Consider the following 16001-nt stretch of genomic DNA (forward strand, 5'->3'; position numbering starts at 1 on the left):
AAGAGAATGCTGCTTGGTTTGAAAGTGTGTGAGCTGTGCTTTATAGAGTGATACTCGTCAGTGATGCGCGGGTTGATCCGAAATGAGCGGGTGCCTGCGGTCACCCGCGGTTACCCGCAGTTACGGGTCATCCAAAAATGTTTTTAATGATATTCGGGTCGCAGTCGGTCGGGTCGTTTGAAAAAAGATGCCAATTAAACATTTGTATTAATATAGTACTAGACACAATTTTTGATGAAATATACAGCCCTACACATTATTGGCTGAATAACTGGCACGAAGATAACACACAAGCTCAGTCTAAACAGTTCTCGGTATATACTGGTGATTCGAGAACCGCTGTCCCTGTGCGTTCGGTACTGTTTCGAACGATTCAGTTCGATTTAGTGTACTGGTTCGACCGGTTCACTAAAAAGAACCGGTTTAAAAGAACGATTCGTTCACGAACCGGCCATGTCTATGATCACTACAGTCTGCAGAGAGATGGAGGCGGCAAGAGAAAAGGTGAAGACTGGGGAGTGGAAGCTCCGCAAATACACAAATAGAAAGAGTAAAAGACATTTGCTGAAATAATGAAAGATGATGACTGGCTTTGCCTTTGTTATGTGTAGGCCTACGTCTTCTTGCGATGCTGTGTTGTTACACGTCTATGGCCCAATAACGCTCCGATGAGCATTTACTACTTTTAAAAAATGCGGTCAGGAAGCGGGTCGGGTACAATATTTTTTTACTTTTTTTTTGCGGTCCGAGTTGCGGGCGGGTAGTTGAAAACGTCGGTCGGTTGCGGGTTGTTTATACATTGACCCGCGCATCACTGATACTCGTCTATTGACAAGAGACAATTCACCTTTTTTGAAATTTTGCAAATGCTACCGCATATTCCATATTCGTTCAAGTCATTCAGAAGACAACAAACTCACACTGGAGTATATGCAAACGAAAACAATAGGTGTTCTATAATTGTCTCAAAATATCAGACACGTTTGATATCCTTGGACTTGATGGAATCATAGTCTGAAGCTAAACAAAAATCGAAGGCTGTGCCCATCATACACTGTCATTTTCTGCAAAAACGGTCAACTTCGACTGACAACCTCTGACTAGTGAGTCTCCAGACTGTAAATCAGAGGAAAACAATCTGTGCAAAAGTCATCAAGTGCAGCCTTTAGCTAAGGGTAGTTTGCTGCCATGTGAGTGAAGCCGTCCCTCCCAGATCAATAGAGAGCTTTTGGGTATATTGACTGCTGAGAAAGCCATGCTGTTGGGCCTGTGAGGAGAAGCGAGAGTGCGAGAAGAAGGGGCCGATGACGTCAGCGCCCATTACCCGTGGCACCACCCCTCTAATTAAACAAGCCTGAGCTCCCTAGAGATGTGAGAGAGGGAGAGCAGTCTAAACATCCCAATCTCCTGTCTGCTGCTTACACACAACCACACAGGATCCTCATATCCCCAAACCCAGGCACTATCTCCTTTCATTTCCTCCCAGAAAACATCTCTCCCTCTAACCAAATATGAAGGGGGGTGGGGTGGTGTCGATCTTATTAGTGATGCCCTTGAATCCAGCTACAAAAGTCTTCCCATTCTCAATGTGAGTGATGGCCTAAGCACTTCTGATATGATGCCAGCGCTTTTCATCCGGCTATAAGGGGGTCTTACCTAAAGAGGACACGCATGATCTGCCTCGGAGTGGGGGATGGGATTGCGTATGACGCCGAGAAGGATTGTACGTGTGTGTCTGTGTCAATTGGGAAGGGATTAGCCTACCGCGGTCTCGTCAAGCTCTGGTGCCATCTGCCAGTGACTTTGCAAAAATGTAAATCAGATACCCAGAATGCACAGCAGCCATGCTCCGTCGGGATAGCCTATAAAAATAGGTCAGTGGAGCTATGATCCTTGCGTCTGCGGCAACACGCTCTGTGGCTTTACGGCTTTTCGAAAAGGGGGAAAAGAATAGTCGGGGGAAGCGAAAGAGTCCGGGAGGACCCTCGTGAGCACGCGAGTTGAAAAGAGGGGGTAAAAGAAAATGAGAGCAAGAATATTTCAGACTGGGATGAAAGTAAGAAGCGAAAGGAGTCAGGGGAACATTTGAAATGAGTCTTGGCAGCAAAACAAAGGCTTTGCCTGACTGTGTCATCTACCAGACACACGAGCAGCCGGCAAGAGTGGCACAACACGATCACCCTCCGATGCCTGTCCATCAGTCTGTTAGGACGACCATCCTCAACCCAAATCAAATCACTAACAATGTCAACCCCTGCAATGGAGTGTTCCACCATAGCCCATTCTTTTTTATCGACTGCTAAAAAAAGATCAAAGAGCCCTAGACGGTAATGTGCGTATTAATGAAAGTGAGGTGGCTGATGCAACATTGTGGCAAGGCTTTTGCAACCCAGGCAGCTGAGCTCTATTCCTTGCAGGATGACTTGTATGAATAATGTATCCATTAGAGTAAAGCCTCGCTCTTTCTCTCTCCCGCTCTCTGTTTCTTTCTAGCAGATCAGACCAGCACTGCTAGAGAAAGAGGAACACGTACAAAAGACTGTCATTCATATATAATAAAGTGGAAAGGATTAGCTTTTTCTGTATGACCTTTTCTTTTTAGTTCCTTTAAAATCAGAACATGCTAGTGGTGACTTGGTGACTTGATGACTTGCCTTTTTCAACATATAGCTCTTAGCTTCATTCCAGAAAGTAACTACCACATGAAATTCTTGCTGAGGCCTGAGCTTTTTGTTTAACATGGCAGGCATGGATGATTAGTTTATATTGGAAAATCACAGTGGCACATGGTCAAACTCTTCAAAGCAGGGTATAAATAAAAGATATTCAGAATATAGACCAATATATACAGTGCGGGGTCTGAGAGTATGAGACTTAAAAGCTAATTTAAACAAGGAAATAAACAGAAGGTTTTAGGATATTGAAACATTGAAAGTCAATATTGATTTAAGTGACATCCATTCCATTGAAGCTTACAGTAAGCTGCTCTTTAGATCATTATGAAATCATGCTGAAGAACATGATCATCGGGTTTGTTAGGTTCATGCAGCTCGACTGCTGCTGTCATTAAAGCACTGCCTTAGAAAACAGGCGGGAAAAAGTCGCCATTGGATGCAAGATAAATGCAAAATGTACACGAGTCTAACCCATCCATCTTGAGATGGTTTGTTGACTCTGTATCGATGATAGTGTGGTGTATCTCAGGAGGGATGTAATATAATCCTGGTAAGGGCACAGAGGCTAATATTAGTAGTGAGAACAGGAGTTTGGAGTGGGGGAGTAACTGATAAAGAAAGAGAGAAAGAGAGAGATCAAGAAAGAGAATGAGAAAGGCCCAGCTGTGCAGTGGGCCCGGGCCCACCCGGCCATAATTATGACTGGATTATGACTGACTCTCTCTCCAGACTGGCTGCCAAACATTTTGTCCCAGATTATGGCCCAGATGCAGCAGCACTAAGCTGCACAATTCGGTCAATGGCTGCTCTCGCTCCTCTAAGCAGAATTACTGTACACAGATCAGTAGGGGGTGGCAGCCGAGCTGGGCTAACTTTCACCCCCACTCCTGTACTCAACAACCAAATGCAAGATGGGTCTGATTTGCACAAATTATCTCTGAGCTGTTTTTAAAACATCAAAAATGTAGGTAAAAATTTCCATGAATGTATGGAAACCCCTTTACGCCTAAAATAATAATAATAAAAGTTATATTTTACAATGGCAATAATTGTGACTTTTATTCTTCCTCATTTCTCACAATGGCAGCATATGTTACAAAATTACTTTATGGGCCCCATCATAAACCCCGTGCAATGTAGCGGCAGGCGCGACGGAAGTGTTTTCTGCTAGTTTTAGCTCGACGCAGTTATCATTTTCCTGCCCTGCGCCACGTTGTTTATACAGCAAATGTATTTGCACCCATTTGTGTGCCTATGGTTGTGCTGGTCTGAAAACGAGGTGTGTGTTCAGGCGCATTGTTGGTGCGTTGCTATTTTGAGGCAACTGAAATAGACTGCGCTGCGCCATTGACCAACAAAAACCTGGTCTAAAGTCAATGGTGCAATATTTTTTTTCATTTAAAGAGCGTGTTAGTAATTTACGCCTATAGGCGGGTTCACATTAGGAGTACACTTTGTCCTGTAGATGGTCTGCTTACACGCTCCTTTAACCTCGCGCACGATACCTTTCCTCTCTGGAGAAGTGTTCAGTTTTTCTGCTTGCAAATTCCGCCATGTAAATAGCGAATGTGCCATGAAATAAGCGCAACTGGCATTTAAAGGGAATGGGAGATGAGACTCTGATTGGTTTATTGCACGTTACGCCTAAATCACACCAATTACTCATTAAGAGAATAGGGCCAATCCTTTTATAACATGCGTGCTGACCATTTTTCCAATCGTTAAACTAGCAAGAGTGGATTCGGAAATGCCTTTAGAGAAAGTGCGTTAGACCCCAGCCTTAGATCGTTAAAATAGGGCCCTACATCGAATTATTAACTACTACTCACAATTGTGACGTATTTCATTACAATCATTACTTTAATTCTCAGAATTATGTTAAATTTAATCTTACATTAACTTTTTTTTCTCTGAGTTTTACCTATATAATAATTACCATAAAATATTTTAAATAGAGTATAGTTAGTCACATCGCAGAACTTCAACTCCCCATGTACAACGACACATTCAAGAATGTTTTAATAATTTTATTAATCTGAAACTAAATCACAGGGGAAGGTTGAGAATACCTGAACGCATACATAATGTTTACTACACATCAGAAAACCGTAGTCCAAGATACTGTGTCTAAGCCAGTATGAGGCACTAGCCTTCATCACACCTGAACCTGTGCAGTGCTCTGTTGTCCTCTAATCCTCAGCATCCGGCATAGACGGTATAATTGGTTATTGTAACAAAATGCATGTCTGCAGACACAGGGCAGACAGATCTACTGTTCTTTGTGCAGTACATCCATCTTCCTGCAGGGAGGGGCTTAAATCTAAATCAATGTTCCATCCTCCATAACAAAAAAACAAAAATAAAGGGGCACTTTCCCACCCCCCTTTTAGAGAGAAGACTTCAGAACATCAAAGACCTTCAGGGCAGACTCGATGCAGCCGTCGAAATTGGAGTGCGTAAAGCTGTCCCCACCACACACCAGCAGAGGCTGGGAGAGCAGTGTCATCTGCCCAGGGCAATCAGCCACCGATCTGGTCACCTAATTAGAGAACAACAAAATTGAGTGATTGGATGTCCAATAACTGATGCAACCTCATTTTTACTCTGATATTGAACAGAAAAAAAAAAATTTGAATAAGGCCGGAGCAGTTCCATCTTTGTGTGTGTGTGTGTGTGTGTGTATGCAAATTAATGCACACTGAAAGTATTGTACTCACAATACTCTGTGGAACATTTGTGGGTGATACATAAAATAACACTATATGTTTATTGGACAGTTAATTTCATATTGATACTCAAGAAGGCAAAAACACAGGAACGATGGGATCGGTATGATTTTTTAAAGCTTTTAAAACAAGTCTCTTATGCTCATCAAGGCTGCATTTATTTAATAAAATAAGTAATATTATTACAATTTAAAATTGCTTTCTATTTGAATGTATTTTAAAATGTAATTTATTTCTGTGATGCAAAGCTGAATTTTCAGCATCATTACTCCAGTTCTCAGTGTCACATAATCCTTCAGAAATCAATCTAATATGCTGATTTGCTGCTCAAGAAACATTTATTATTATTATCAATGTTAGATTGGGGACTTAGAGAATACATTATGACCTGAAGGAATGCAAATAGAGAACACATGGGTGTCCAGCCGCAGGTGGAATATCTCAACCCCAGGGGAGGGACCACGCACACGGGAGGCACCTAGCCGGCGCACAGGCAATAGACACTGGCAACGAATACTGGAGGAACTTTCGGGGAAGCTCACCGACAATATTGCACGTATCCAGTCCATGGAGTGGAATGACGAGCAAGCGAAGAAACCTGAGCGGGTCCAGTACTAGCTGGTTGAAATGAGTACATGGGAGGACACAGGCTCCACTCGAAGATTTTAGAATCTGGCGAATGTGTTGGGTGTCGCCCAACCTGCAGCTCTTCAGATGTCTGTTAGTGAGGCACCATGTGCTAGAGCCCAAGAGTATGCCACACTCAGGGTGGAGTGGAGCATGTAGTCTCCTCGCTCCTCTCAGAAACCTGTCGATCAGGTCGTGCTTCTCAACAGACTTAACTTCTAACATATCATGGTGTGCGGCAATGGCGGAAACGTATACTTTAAGGGTGGAAGGAAGCAGCCTTTGCTCCAACCCATCTTGAAGGAAGGAAAGCACGACACTGATCGAACATCTCTGGGGGTCTTCTCGGCGAGAAGAGGACCAGTTGACGAAGAGGTTCCACTTCAACGTGTAGAGGTGTCTCATGGACGACGCTCTAGCGGAAGTGAAGGTAGCCACCACCGCTGGTGGGAGGGTACTCTAACCTGCCTCGTATTGTCCAGGAGCCACACGTGGAGGTTCTAAAGATCGGGACGAGGGTGCCCCGTCCCTGAGAAAGGAGGTCCTTCCTCAGAGGAATTGGCCAAGGAGGTGCAAGGTCTGCGCAAGGAGGCTCACTGGGGGAAACGCATATTTGCTGGCCGATTGGGGACGGAGTCCGTTGACTCCATCAACCGGCTGGGAATGGAGTCACCATTTTCCAGGGAGGGGCTGAAGTCGTGGGAGCTCATAGGCTGCGTAGTTCAGGGCTCCAGGAATAATGGCTCGAAGCAACCTCAGATGCTTCTGACTTCATAAGAGGTGGAGGGCGAGTTGCATCATATGGCGGGAGCACAGACCACCTGGATGGTAGATGTACGCTACTGATGAGGTAATGTAAGAGTGGGCTAGCGCACGTTGACCTTGAACAACACAAGAGCGGTGCAGAACAAGGCATACTGCCAGCAACTCGAGCCAGCACGTCCATTGCGCATGGCGCTCCAGCCCATGGTGAAGGTATATGTTGAGAACAACATTCCCAGAAACATGTTCCAGGGGAACTAGCCCGTAGAAACTGAGGTTTGACCACGTGGTGAAGGTCTGACAGCAGGTCGGAATAAATGGTACTCAGAGCAAGCTGTGTTGGCATGCCAACCTCGGGACTCGGTTGTGAAAGCTGAAGCAGTCTCATATGAGCAATCCGAGCAGCGATGTTGCAGCTACGGACGGCATATGCCCCAGGAGCCTCTGAAAAACATTCAGTGGGACCGCACTCTTGCGCTTGATTGTCTCAGGCAAGTCAGCAGTGGCTGAGTGGAGAAGGCGACCAAGTCAATACCAAGAAAAGAGATTCTCTGCACAGGGCAAAGTTTACTCTTTTTTTTCCCAGTTGAGCTAGGTGCCGTAGCACTGGGTCCCTGTGTTCGCAAACCTGGACTCGAGAGTGAGCTAGGATAGCCAGTTGCCGAGAAAGTTCAGAATGCGAACCCCGTGTTCCCACGGAGGAACAAGGGCTGCTTCGACAACCGTTGTGAAGGCGCAAATTGACAGGGCTAGAACGAATGGGAGAGCAGCATAATGATTTGCGCACCCCCTGACAGCAAACTGTAGGTAAAATTTGAGTTGAAGGAGAACGGAGAAATAGAACGGAAAAAAGTAGGCGTCCTTCAGGTCAATCGCTGCAAAACAATCCTGTGGCCGCATACATTCGAAAATGCGTTTGGCCAGGAGTATCTTGAATGGCAGCCTGTGAAGGGGGCGGGTCAGATGCGCATGTCCAGGATTGGCTGTAACCCACCTGATTTCTCCGGGACAATGAGGTAGGGGCTGTAAAACCTGGACCTCATTTCGTCAGGAGGGACAGTCTCGATCATACCCTTGACCAGTAGGGTAGCAACCTCCACTCTCATGATAGGGGCATAGCCACTTCCCTTCCTGAAGATTCTAGCCCGCCCTGTGATGCTGCGATGGACAACAGATCTGATTCTGGAGCGTCAAGGGAAACCAGCGGGGCATCCGAAAATAGACCCGGAACACTCGCTGGTTGCGTCACTGAAGAAGGGGGTGTGGTCCACGGACAAACAGTCCGCGAATTGTTCCACTCTCTCACCCTCAGGCCTGGCCACCAGCTGAAGTAGCATCTCATGTGGAGAGTGTTAGATCGGGGTGTGGATGAGGGGACTCGCTCTCTAACAAGATCACTGAGTCTCAACCGTAATGGTGCGATGGTCACGATCCCACAGGAAGAACGTGAGTCATCCACAAACGCTGCTAAGTGAAATCGGAGTTGACCGCAACCAGAAATGCACAGGCGAGCAGTCTTTAAAAATAATAATAAAAAAACTCACTGGCAGATCACTGCACAGATCAGCAGGCAATGTGAACTCGCTGCAGATCGCCGAAACACCAACACCGGAGAGAGTGGCTCGTCTAGTAGAGCGAAGTCAGAAATGGCTGTGGAGTGAAGAGATACTCTTGGCTCGAAGCGAAAACCTATCTGCATGTTGCTGGCGTCCTCATTTATACCCACAAGGAAAGGTGGAGATACTCTATGCAAATTCCACAGACCCATGGCATTTCTTTGCCATTAGCTCATTTTGTATACTCAAATTCGATAGGCTTTCTAAGCAAAACCGCATTCGTCGCCATCCGACGTAACTCGGAATGACAACGAAAGGAACTACACTTTTATTCAGCAAGGATGAATTTAAATTGATCAAAAGTGACAGTAGAGACATTTATAATGTTACAAAAGATTATATTTCAAACAAATTAATTAGAACTTTCTATTCATCGAAAAACTGTTTTCAACATTGATAATAATAATTTGAGCATCAAATTGGCACAAAAACATCACAAACATCACCAATCCCAAACTTTTGAACGGAAGTGTGTATATATATATATATATATATATATATATATATATATATATATTCCTTAAGACTTAAAGCAGCTGTATGTAAGAAATGTATTTCAAATCATCATAAAATGGCCCTGATATGTCACTAGACATTAAGAAATCATGTTCATTTCAAATACTTATATCACTGACAACAGTAGTCCAGCCAGGATATTGTCATTTAAAAAGTGAAGTTGCAGCCTTCAACTGATGTTAATGTTGTCATGTTGTGTTTTGTTCTGATGCTCCACCCTCCACCTATCTACCAATCACGAAGTCAGGTCTGCTCTAGTTACCCCAGCTGCCGCTACAAAAGTGTCGGATAAAAAAAAATGTTGGATCCTGCAGCTTATCTGGCAACCTCGAGTCAGGGGGGAGGGGATACACCACTCTACAGTAATTTGAAAGTGATTGCAGTACCAGTTTTGGCCACAATCTTACATAAAGCTCCTTTAAGATAATGTCTCATCGGTTTATTTCCTTTGTCTCTCATATTTTAAATAAAATACTCAACTAAGCATCTTACAGACTTGTATTGAAACCAATATTGAAAGTATTTACAGTCATTTCTTGAGACATCAATTCAATCAGCACAGTGTTTACAGGAAGGCTGCTCTCTTATCTCTTTTTCCTCATTTACAACAGAAATATTACTATATGTCTGGGTGGTGAGAGGGTGAGTGTCAATTGTAATGTTTTGAATAACCTCATCAGATCAGAGATATCAACGGCTGGATTACAAGCATTAAGCTGGACATGTGCATGACATACAGTGCATTTCTGAATGCTGTCTAACAGACCGGTTTGACAACTGAATTTTTATTCAATTTCAGGAAAACCACATTGTGGTTTATGGTGTCCAGGCTTCAAAGACTGTGGAAAGTATTATAGAGATACTTTTTTGCCTAAAGTATCTATAAGCCACAATAAGACAGGAGGGTGGGCAGACTGTCCATCCATATTTAATGCAGACAGTAAAGGCATTTTAAAGAAGGTCGCGCCAGAGGTGTCCCCTGTTTTTTATTTGTATTTTTTATTTTTAGCCAAATTATAATTTTACCTTTGATAATTACTTTCCACTAGCCTGACTTCGTCATACTGATACCGCTCCGAAAGGCTTTGATTATGAGGCGTGTCTTAACCGAACCAGAAAAAAAAACCCCTCTGCACTCAATTGGATAGTCGGATAGACCTACAACCAATCAGAGCAACGCAGTAAGTCAAATACTTTGCATAGCATAGTTGTCAACAAAAGAACTTATTTTAGAAGTAAAATAACGAGTGTTGCTTCTTTCACTTGATCCTTCATGAGTGCGACCAAAGAAGAAACCACAACGATCACATGCTTTTCATTACGTCCCATCTTCTTAACTTAGCGACCGTCAGAGCCAGCTGATAAGTTACACTTTTGATGAATATCTTTCCGATCGACAAATGCCTTGATTGCAGTTTTCTGTTTGTCTATTAAAATTAATGCGCTGTCGATTAATTTTAAAAACAGACGCGACAGCGGAATCTATACATTTCAATTCTCCAGCTGCAGTCATCTCTGAGGGAAACCAGTTAAGGTTAGCGCTCTTTGATAACATGATGATTACGTCCCTGCAGATCATCTGTCCATCATCGTATAAAGCAATCTGGCAATCTGATTGGCCCGAACATTTTTTGCTTGATCATAATTACTCCTCAATGGAGCGAGTCCAGACCGAACTTCGCGACCAAAAAATGTTGTGCTGGCATCCAGGCTAACTTTCCACAATTATTAGGAGGTACTGTACAAAATTATAATTCTTTCATCACGACCTTTCGGTGATTTTCGGTGAAGTCCAAATATATGATTAAGCCCATGTGATTTAGGTAGAACCAAGGCATTTTTACAGGTGGGTGGTAGGGTGAATCGACCAAAATTTGAAAAAAATTATAATTTGTCAACGTAACACAACAGAGTTTTACAAAGTAATTAGATATACATTAATTATCCATTTAAATGTCAGCTATTTATGAAACCGACTTTTACCGATTAGCCAAACTCAACGTGCAATTAAGGAATGTGTGCTGCAGGTTTCTTTGAAGGACTATAGAGAATGCAAGGATATCTGGCAGTTGAGTTCAGTTTCAATTTTGCATGGTTCATTATACAAATTTCTATTCTATAAGGATTTGAACTCCTATGCATATTACAAAAGTATTTATATAATGTATATTATATGTGTGTGTGTGTGCACGTATTTGTTTTCTCGGTAACACTTTACAATAAGGTTCGTTAGTTAACATTAGTTAACTACATTAGTTAATATGAACTAATAATGAATAGCACATATACAGCATTTGTTAATCTTTGTTAATGTTATTTTCAACATTTACTAATACTTGATTAAAATCTTGTTAACATTAGTTAATGCACTGTGAACTAACATGAACAAACAATGAACAGCTGTATTTTCATGAACTAACATTAACAAAGATGAACAAATGCAGTAACAAATGTATTGCTCATGGTTAGTGCATGTTAGTAAATACATTAACTAATGTTAACTAATGAACCTTATTGTAAAGTGTTACCGTTTTCTCTTTATTTGTAATGAGGTAAAGAAATTCTTAACTGATCAAGAAAAAAAACTGTACTGGTATAGAATTGGTATTGGTAAAGGCAGATGGACTACACACTATTGCTGTATTGGTATTGGACATGAAAAAGTGGTATCAAGCCATTCCTACTGGTTGTACTGCAGATTTGTTTCCTCATAATGAACATTCTCACAAGAGATGAGGGAGGGAAAGGGCTGTTAATATATTTGGTTAAATATAGAGCTTTTATTAACAGTGGAGGCGCCTTCATTGGGTCAACCAGAGTCAAGAATAGACTTAATGGTAAAATGTGCAGAATTTGGATGATACTCGCTGTCTCTGTGGGTTGTGGGTTCTAAAGAGCAAATGGTATGTGTGACCCAGGTTATAACTAGAAAAACAAAGTTTTTTAAAGCCCTACTTTAAAGCAAAAAAGTTTTAAAAAGCTTTAAAAAGTTTTTGAAAGTTAAGCCTTTGAGATTTAGTCTTAGAAAGTAAGATGTTTGTAAAAAGTAATAGACAGATGTTCTGTGGCTGCTCTGTATATGTTTGGTGTGCTGTAACTTTGTAGTTTTAACATATTAATATTTACAGAGGACAGACATGTTGCATTGCAAACTAAATATCTTAGTTGAACTTCTTTATAAACTGCCTCTATGGTTCATTAAAATGATGTACTGTATGTATTCTACAGTCAGCAGTACATGATACATGATACTCACCGTAAATCTGATCCACATTTACAGATAACTCCGAAAGAGTAACAGCTAGAATGGCGTCTCTGCACAATGTTTAAACGTAGAAATGCAGCATGTAAATGACTACTGAGAGTAAACACATTCCCTGCACGGCCCATTACAAAGGCTTCAGCCGGCCCCAAACCTCCACCAGATAAACATCAAGGTGCAACGCACTAGAGCCAAGGAAATAGTGTCCATTTCCTGGGGTTTTAACAAGGCATCTTACAGACCGAGCGCTATCGTCATTCTGTCCACCCTCCCTTCTTGTATCTTTAAATGGTAATCTGTGTGTAAATCAATTAATAAACGTTTGGCCTGAAACGTGGCCAAGAACAAATTGTTTGGTTTATTTCAGAGGTACGCTGATGTAAGTAGGCCTGAACTCCTTAACCTCCTTAAATCTGCTTCACCCCAACGTTACTCTGGTGTACATTCAGACATTAAAGTTCCAGCATGTCAGAACTTTGGTGCGTCAAACTGCAGGGCCCGTTGCAACAATCTCCTTAAGCGATAGTTAACCCCCCCCAAAAAATCTAAATGATGTTATACAGGTTTGGAATACAATGAAGGACAGTGAATGGTGACAGAGTTTGACACTTTACCTTAAGAAAACCATTATTAGAGATGCTTACAAAATTATTTTCTCAATTTAAAGGAATAGTTCACACATTTTGAAGAATGTCAGTAACCAGACAGTTGATGTACCACATTGACTTCCATAGTAGTTAGGGCTGTGAAACGATTAATCGCAATTAAACGCATCCAAAATAAAAGTTTGTGTTTACATAATATATATGTGTGTGTGGTGTGTATAATTATTTTGTTTATATAAATACACACACATGCATGTATACATTTAAGAAATAGTTGCATGTATATACTTTATATATATTTATACAAAATTAATATTATACATAAATATAAAAAATATTTTATATATTAATAACACGTTTTTTTTAAATATATACATGCATATGTATATATTTATATGTGTATTTATATATACAAAATAATTATACACACTACACACATATATTATGTAAACACAAACTTTAATCGCGATTAATCGTTTCACAGCCCTAATAGTAGAGAAAAAAAATTCTTCTTCAAAATATCTTCTTTTGTGTTCAAATAAAGAAATTCATACAGGTTTGAAACAACTTTGTGTGAGTAAATTAATTTAATTTTAAAGTGAACTACTCCTTTGTTGCAGCAAGTTGCATAACTTTGACCAGCATTTGCCACATATACCATTAATTTATGAAATAGTCATGCGTACGTCTGTTCTGAATGCTAAATGCAAACGTCTGCTAAATGTATAATAATCCATTTACGATAGGAAAAAAATAAGCTTATCAAATTTAAAAGGGAGAAGAAAAGGTTTGTAATATCTTTTGATGGCGTTCAAGGCTGTGCGTCCAATCAGTTCTAATATTTTGGCACAAATTTCCGTCACTTGAAGACAGCAAATTAGGCCAATTCAAACATGGACAAGTGTGTCATGCCCAGAGATGTATAAAGTACTAGAAACCCGGACTTGAGTAAAAGTACAAGTATTGTGTCATGTAATTATTAAAGAAAGCAGTCAAAAGTTTGAACTAGCAATCAAATAAGGTGCTTTGGAGGTGCAAATAAGGTGCTTTTCTTCTTCCGCTCTTCTTCTGTGAATATCAAAACTAGGAATCGAAATTTTTACTTTTGAACGATTCCGGGAAAAACGAAAAGTTAGTCCCGGTTCCAATCGATACTCGATTCTCGATACCCAACCCTAGTTGCAACTTAATGTTCAAACTTTTCTGTGTTAGGTCTTTAGATACGTTTATTATAGACAGGTCAGGCCAAGAAGCATGATTAATCGCATACATTGTTGTATAATTTAAAATAATTACACAAAATCAACACATTCAATTGACAGTCCTAAATCCTACACATTTTTTAAAATTATTTTTAATGAAATTATTGATACTCCTAGACCCTACCATGCCTTTTATTTATGAATTGAAGTCATGCATTATTAAGCATGAGCGATAACAAAAGGAATGCACATGTTCTACGCTCAAACAGTGTAGTGCCTGTTGCAAAAAGCATCTACATTTACAGTAGAGTGAAAGTCATGACTCATGAAAAGTCTTTCCAGCCATTAGAGTCCAGAGGAGTCAATGACTTTGACATGTGGTGAGTGCGAATGTGTGCTGCCGGTTTATGCTCAGCAAACTGTGATGTGGTAAATGACTGCAAGACCGACTCCTGCTCCATGCCTTCTGTGTGTTTGACTGGGAACTGGCACGTGCACAGGTGTGTGTGTGTGTGTGAGAGAGAGAGTGCAAGCGTTGTGTGCCTGTGCAGTCTAAACGGGCCTTGGCCCACTCTCTGGCACTCAGCGAGCTCAGCGCTCCCACACAGATGTTCTATGTCCTCTGACCTCAAACTGAGGCCCAACGCTGCATGTCACAGAGGAGATGAGAGTGTGGGGGCTTCGAAAGAAAATGTCTGTGTGTGTGTGAGAGAGAATGCAACTTTGCAAGAAAGGGCGCAGTCCCACACAGTGTGTGAATGCATAAAGTACTACTGTAAGATTGTGTGTGTGTGAGCCAAGTGAGTGGGGGGAGAATATGGATTTCTATGTGTGTAAATCTACCAAGACTCTTCTGAAAAACTCTTCGTGTTTTCTTAATCTGTATTTTGTCTGTTTTCCGGTAAAAATGTATATTTTTATCCATCGTCTACTTCTAATTTATTAGAGAAGAATAACTGCCAGAAATTGCAAGATAATAAAACAATGCGTCGAATTAGGTTTATTATCGAACAAAATTTAGAAAGGTTTATGCTTAAATAACTTTTTGTCAAAGTTTTAATATCTGAAAATATGTCTTAATATCTTGTGCATTGTTGCTTCTCAAGTAAATCTGGTTTTTTTTTTTTTTTTTACAAGAAAACAGAAAGAAATAACTATACAGTAGGGTTTTTTTTTTTTTGCAGTGCAGAAAATTCTTTCCATTCAATAGTGAGGTTTGAAGAAGCCATCAGTCTGGCTTTATTAAAAATGTATGTCTTTTGCTGTATAGCAGTGAGGCTTTTATTAGTAGCACTTGCCTGAATAAGCCAAAACATCTCAGTTTCGCTCTTGCTATAAAAGATTACACAGAGTGGAGTCTTACTAAAGGAAAACTATTTTTTCTCCAGAAAATTCAAAATGTAGGGAATAACTAAGAGAAATTAGATAAAATAAAAATGAAATCTAAAAATAATGGATGGATTATTTTCAAACTATAGATATAGAACTATAGATTATATTATAAATTAATTATAAAGGACTGACCCATGATGAGATGGAACAGGGGATGATAAAAACTGACTATATATAGTTATCGTTTAAGATCTAACTATCTAACATTAACGTTCACAGTGAATTCTGTTTCAGTCCACATAGTCTTCAAGTATGGAAAACATTCTAACACTCATAACAATACACATTATAATTGCACTACTTTACCACTAAACAAAGTTTTTGAAAGAACAGTTGTGAAATATTAATCTAATTTAAATCAACTGCTTTTATTTTATCATATATATAAATAAATATATATGTATATATAGGGCATTTCAGAATGTTTGTAAACAATAGGCAGCGCGATCCTTCCGGGTGGCAGAACGCGAGCGGCTTCTATTGACTAACTGAAGAGATCCAGCCGGCAACTGAACAGTTACATAGTTAAAATCATTGTTGTTGATCAAAGTTCAAATGATGGCGAAAATATGTTGTGTTTGGGGTTGCGCCATCAGATATACAGCAAAAGGTGTAGGT

The 16001-nt window shown here is 40.6% G+C and overlaps 1 protein-coding gene across 2 annotated transcripts in view; it reads right to left on the reverse strand.

Moving 5' to 3' along the window:
* Positions 1–4687: 4687 nt before the first annotated feature.
* Positions 4688–16001, reverse strand: part of rnls (renalase, FAD-dependent amine oxidase) — an 89539-nt gene continuing 78225 nt past the window's right edge. For both annotated transcript variants that reach the window (XM_089121864.1, XM_089121863.1), the window contains exon 7: positions 4688–5214. In XM_089121864.1, the coding sequence (XP_088977990.1) occupies positions 5062–5214 (153 nt within the window). In that variant the 3' untranslated portion in view covers positions 4688–5061. The remainder of the gene's footprint in view (positions 5215–16001) is intronic.

The sequence above is a fragment of the Pimephales promelas genome, chromosome 17 (assembly GCF_988280905.1).
Source record: "Pimephales promelas chromosome 17, fPimPro1.hap1.1, whole genome shotgun sequence".
NCBI classification, from domain to species: domain Eukaryota; kingdom Metazoa; phylum Chordata; class Actinopteri; order Cypriniformes; family Leuciscidae; genus Pimephales; species Pimephales promelas.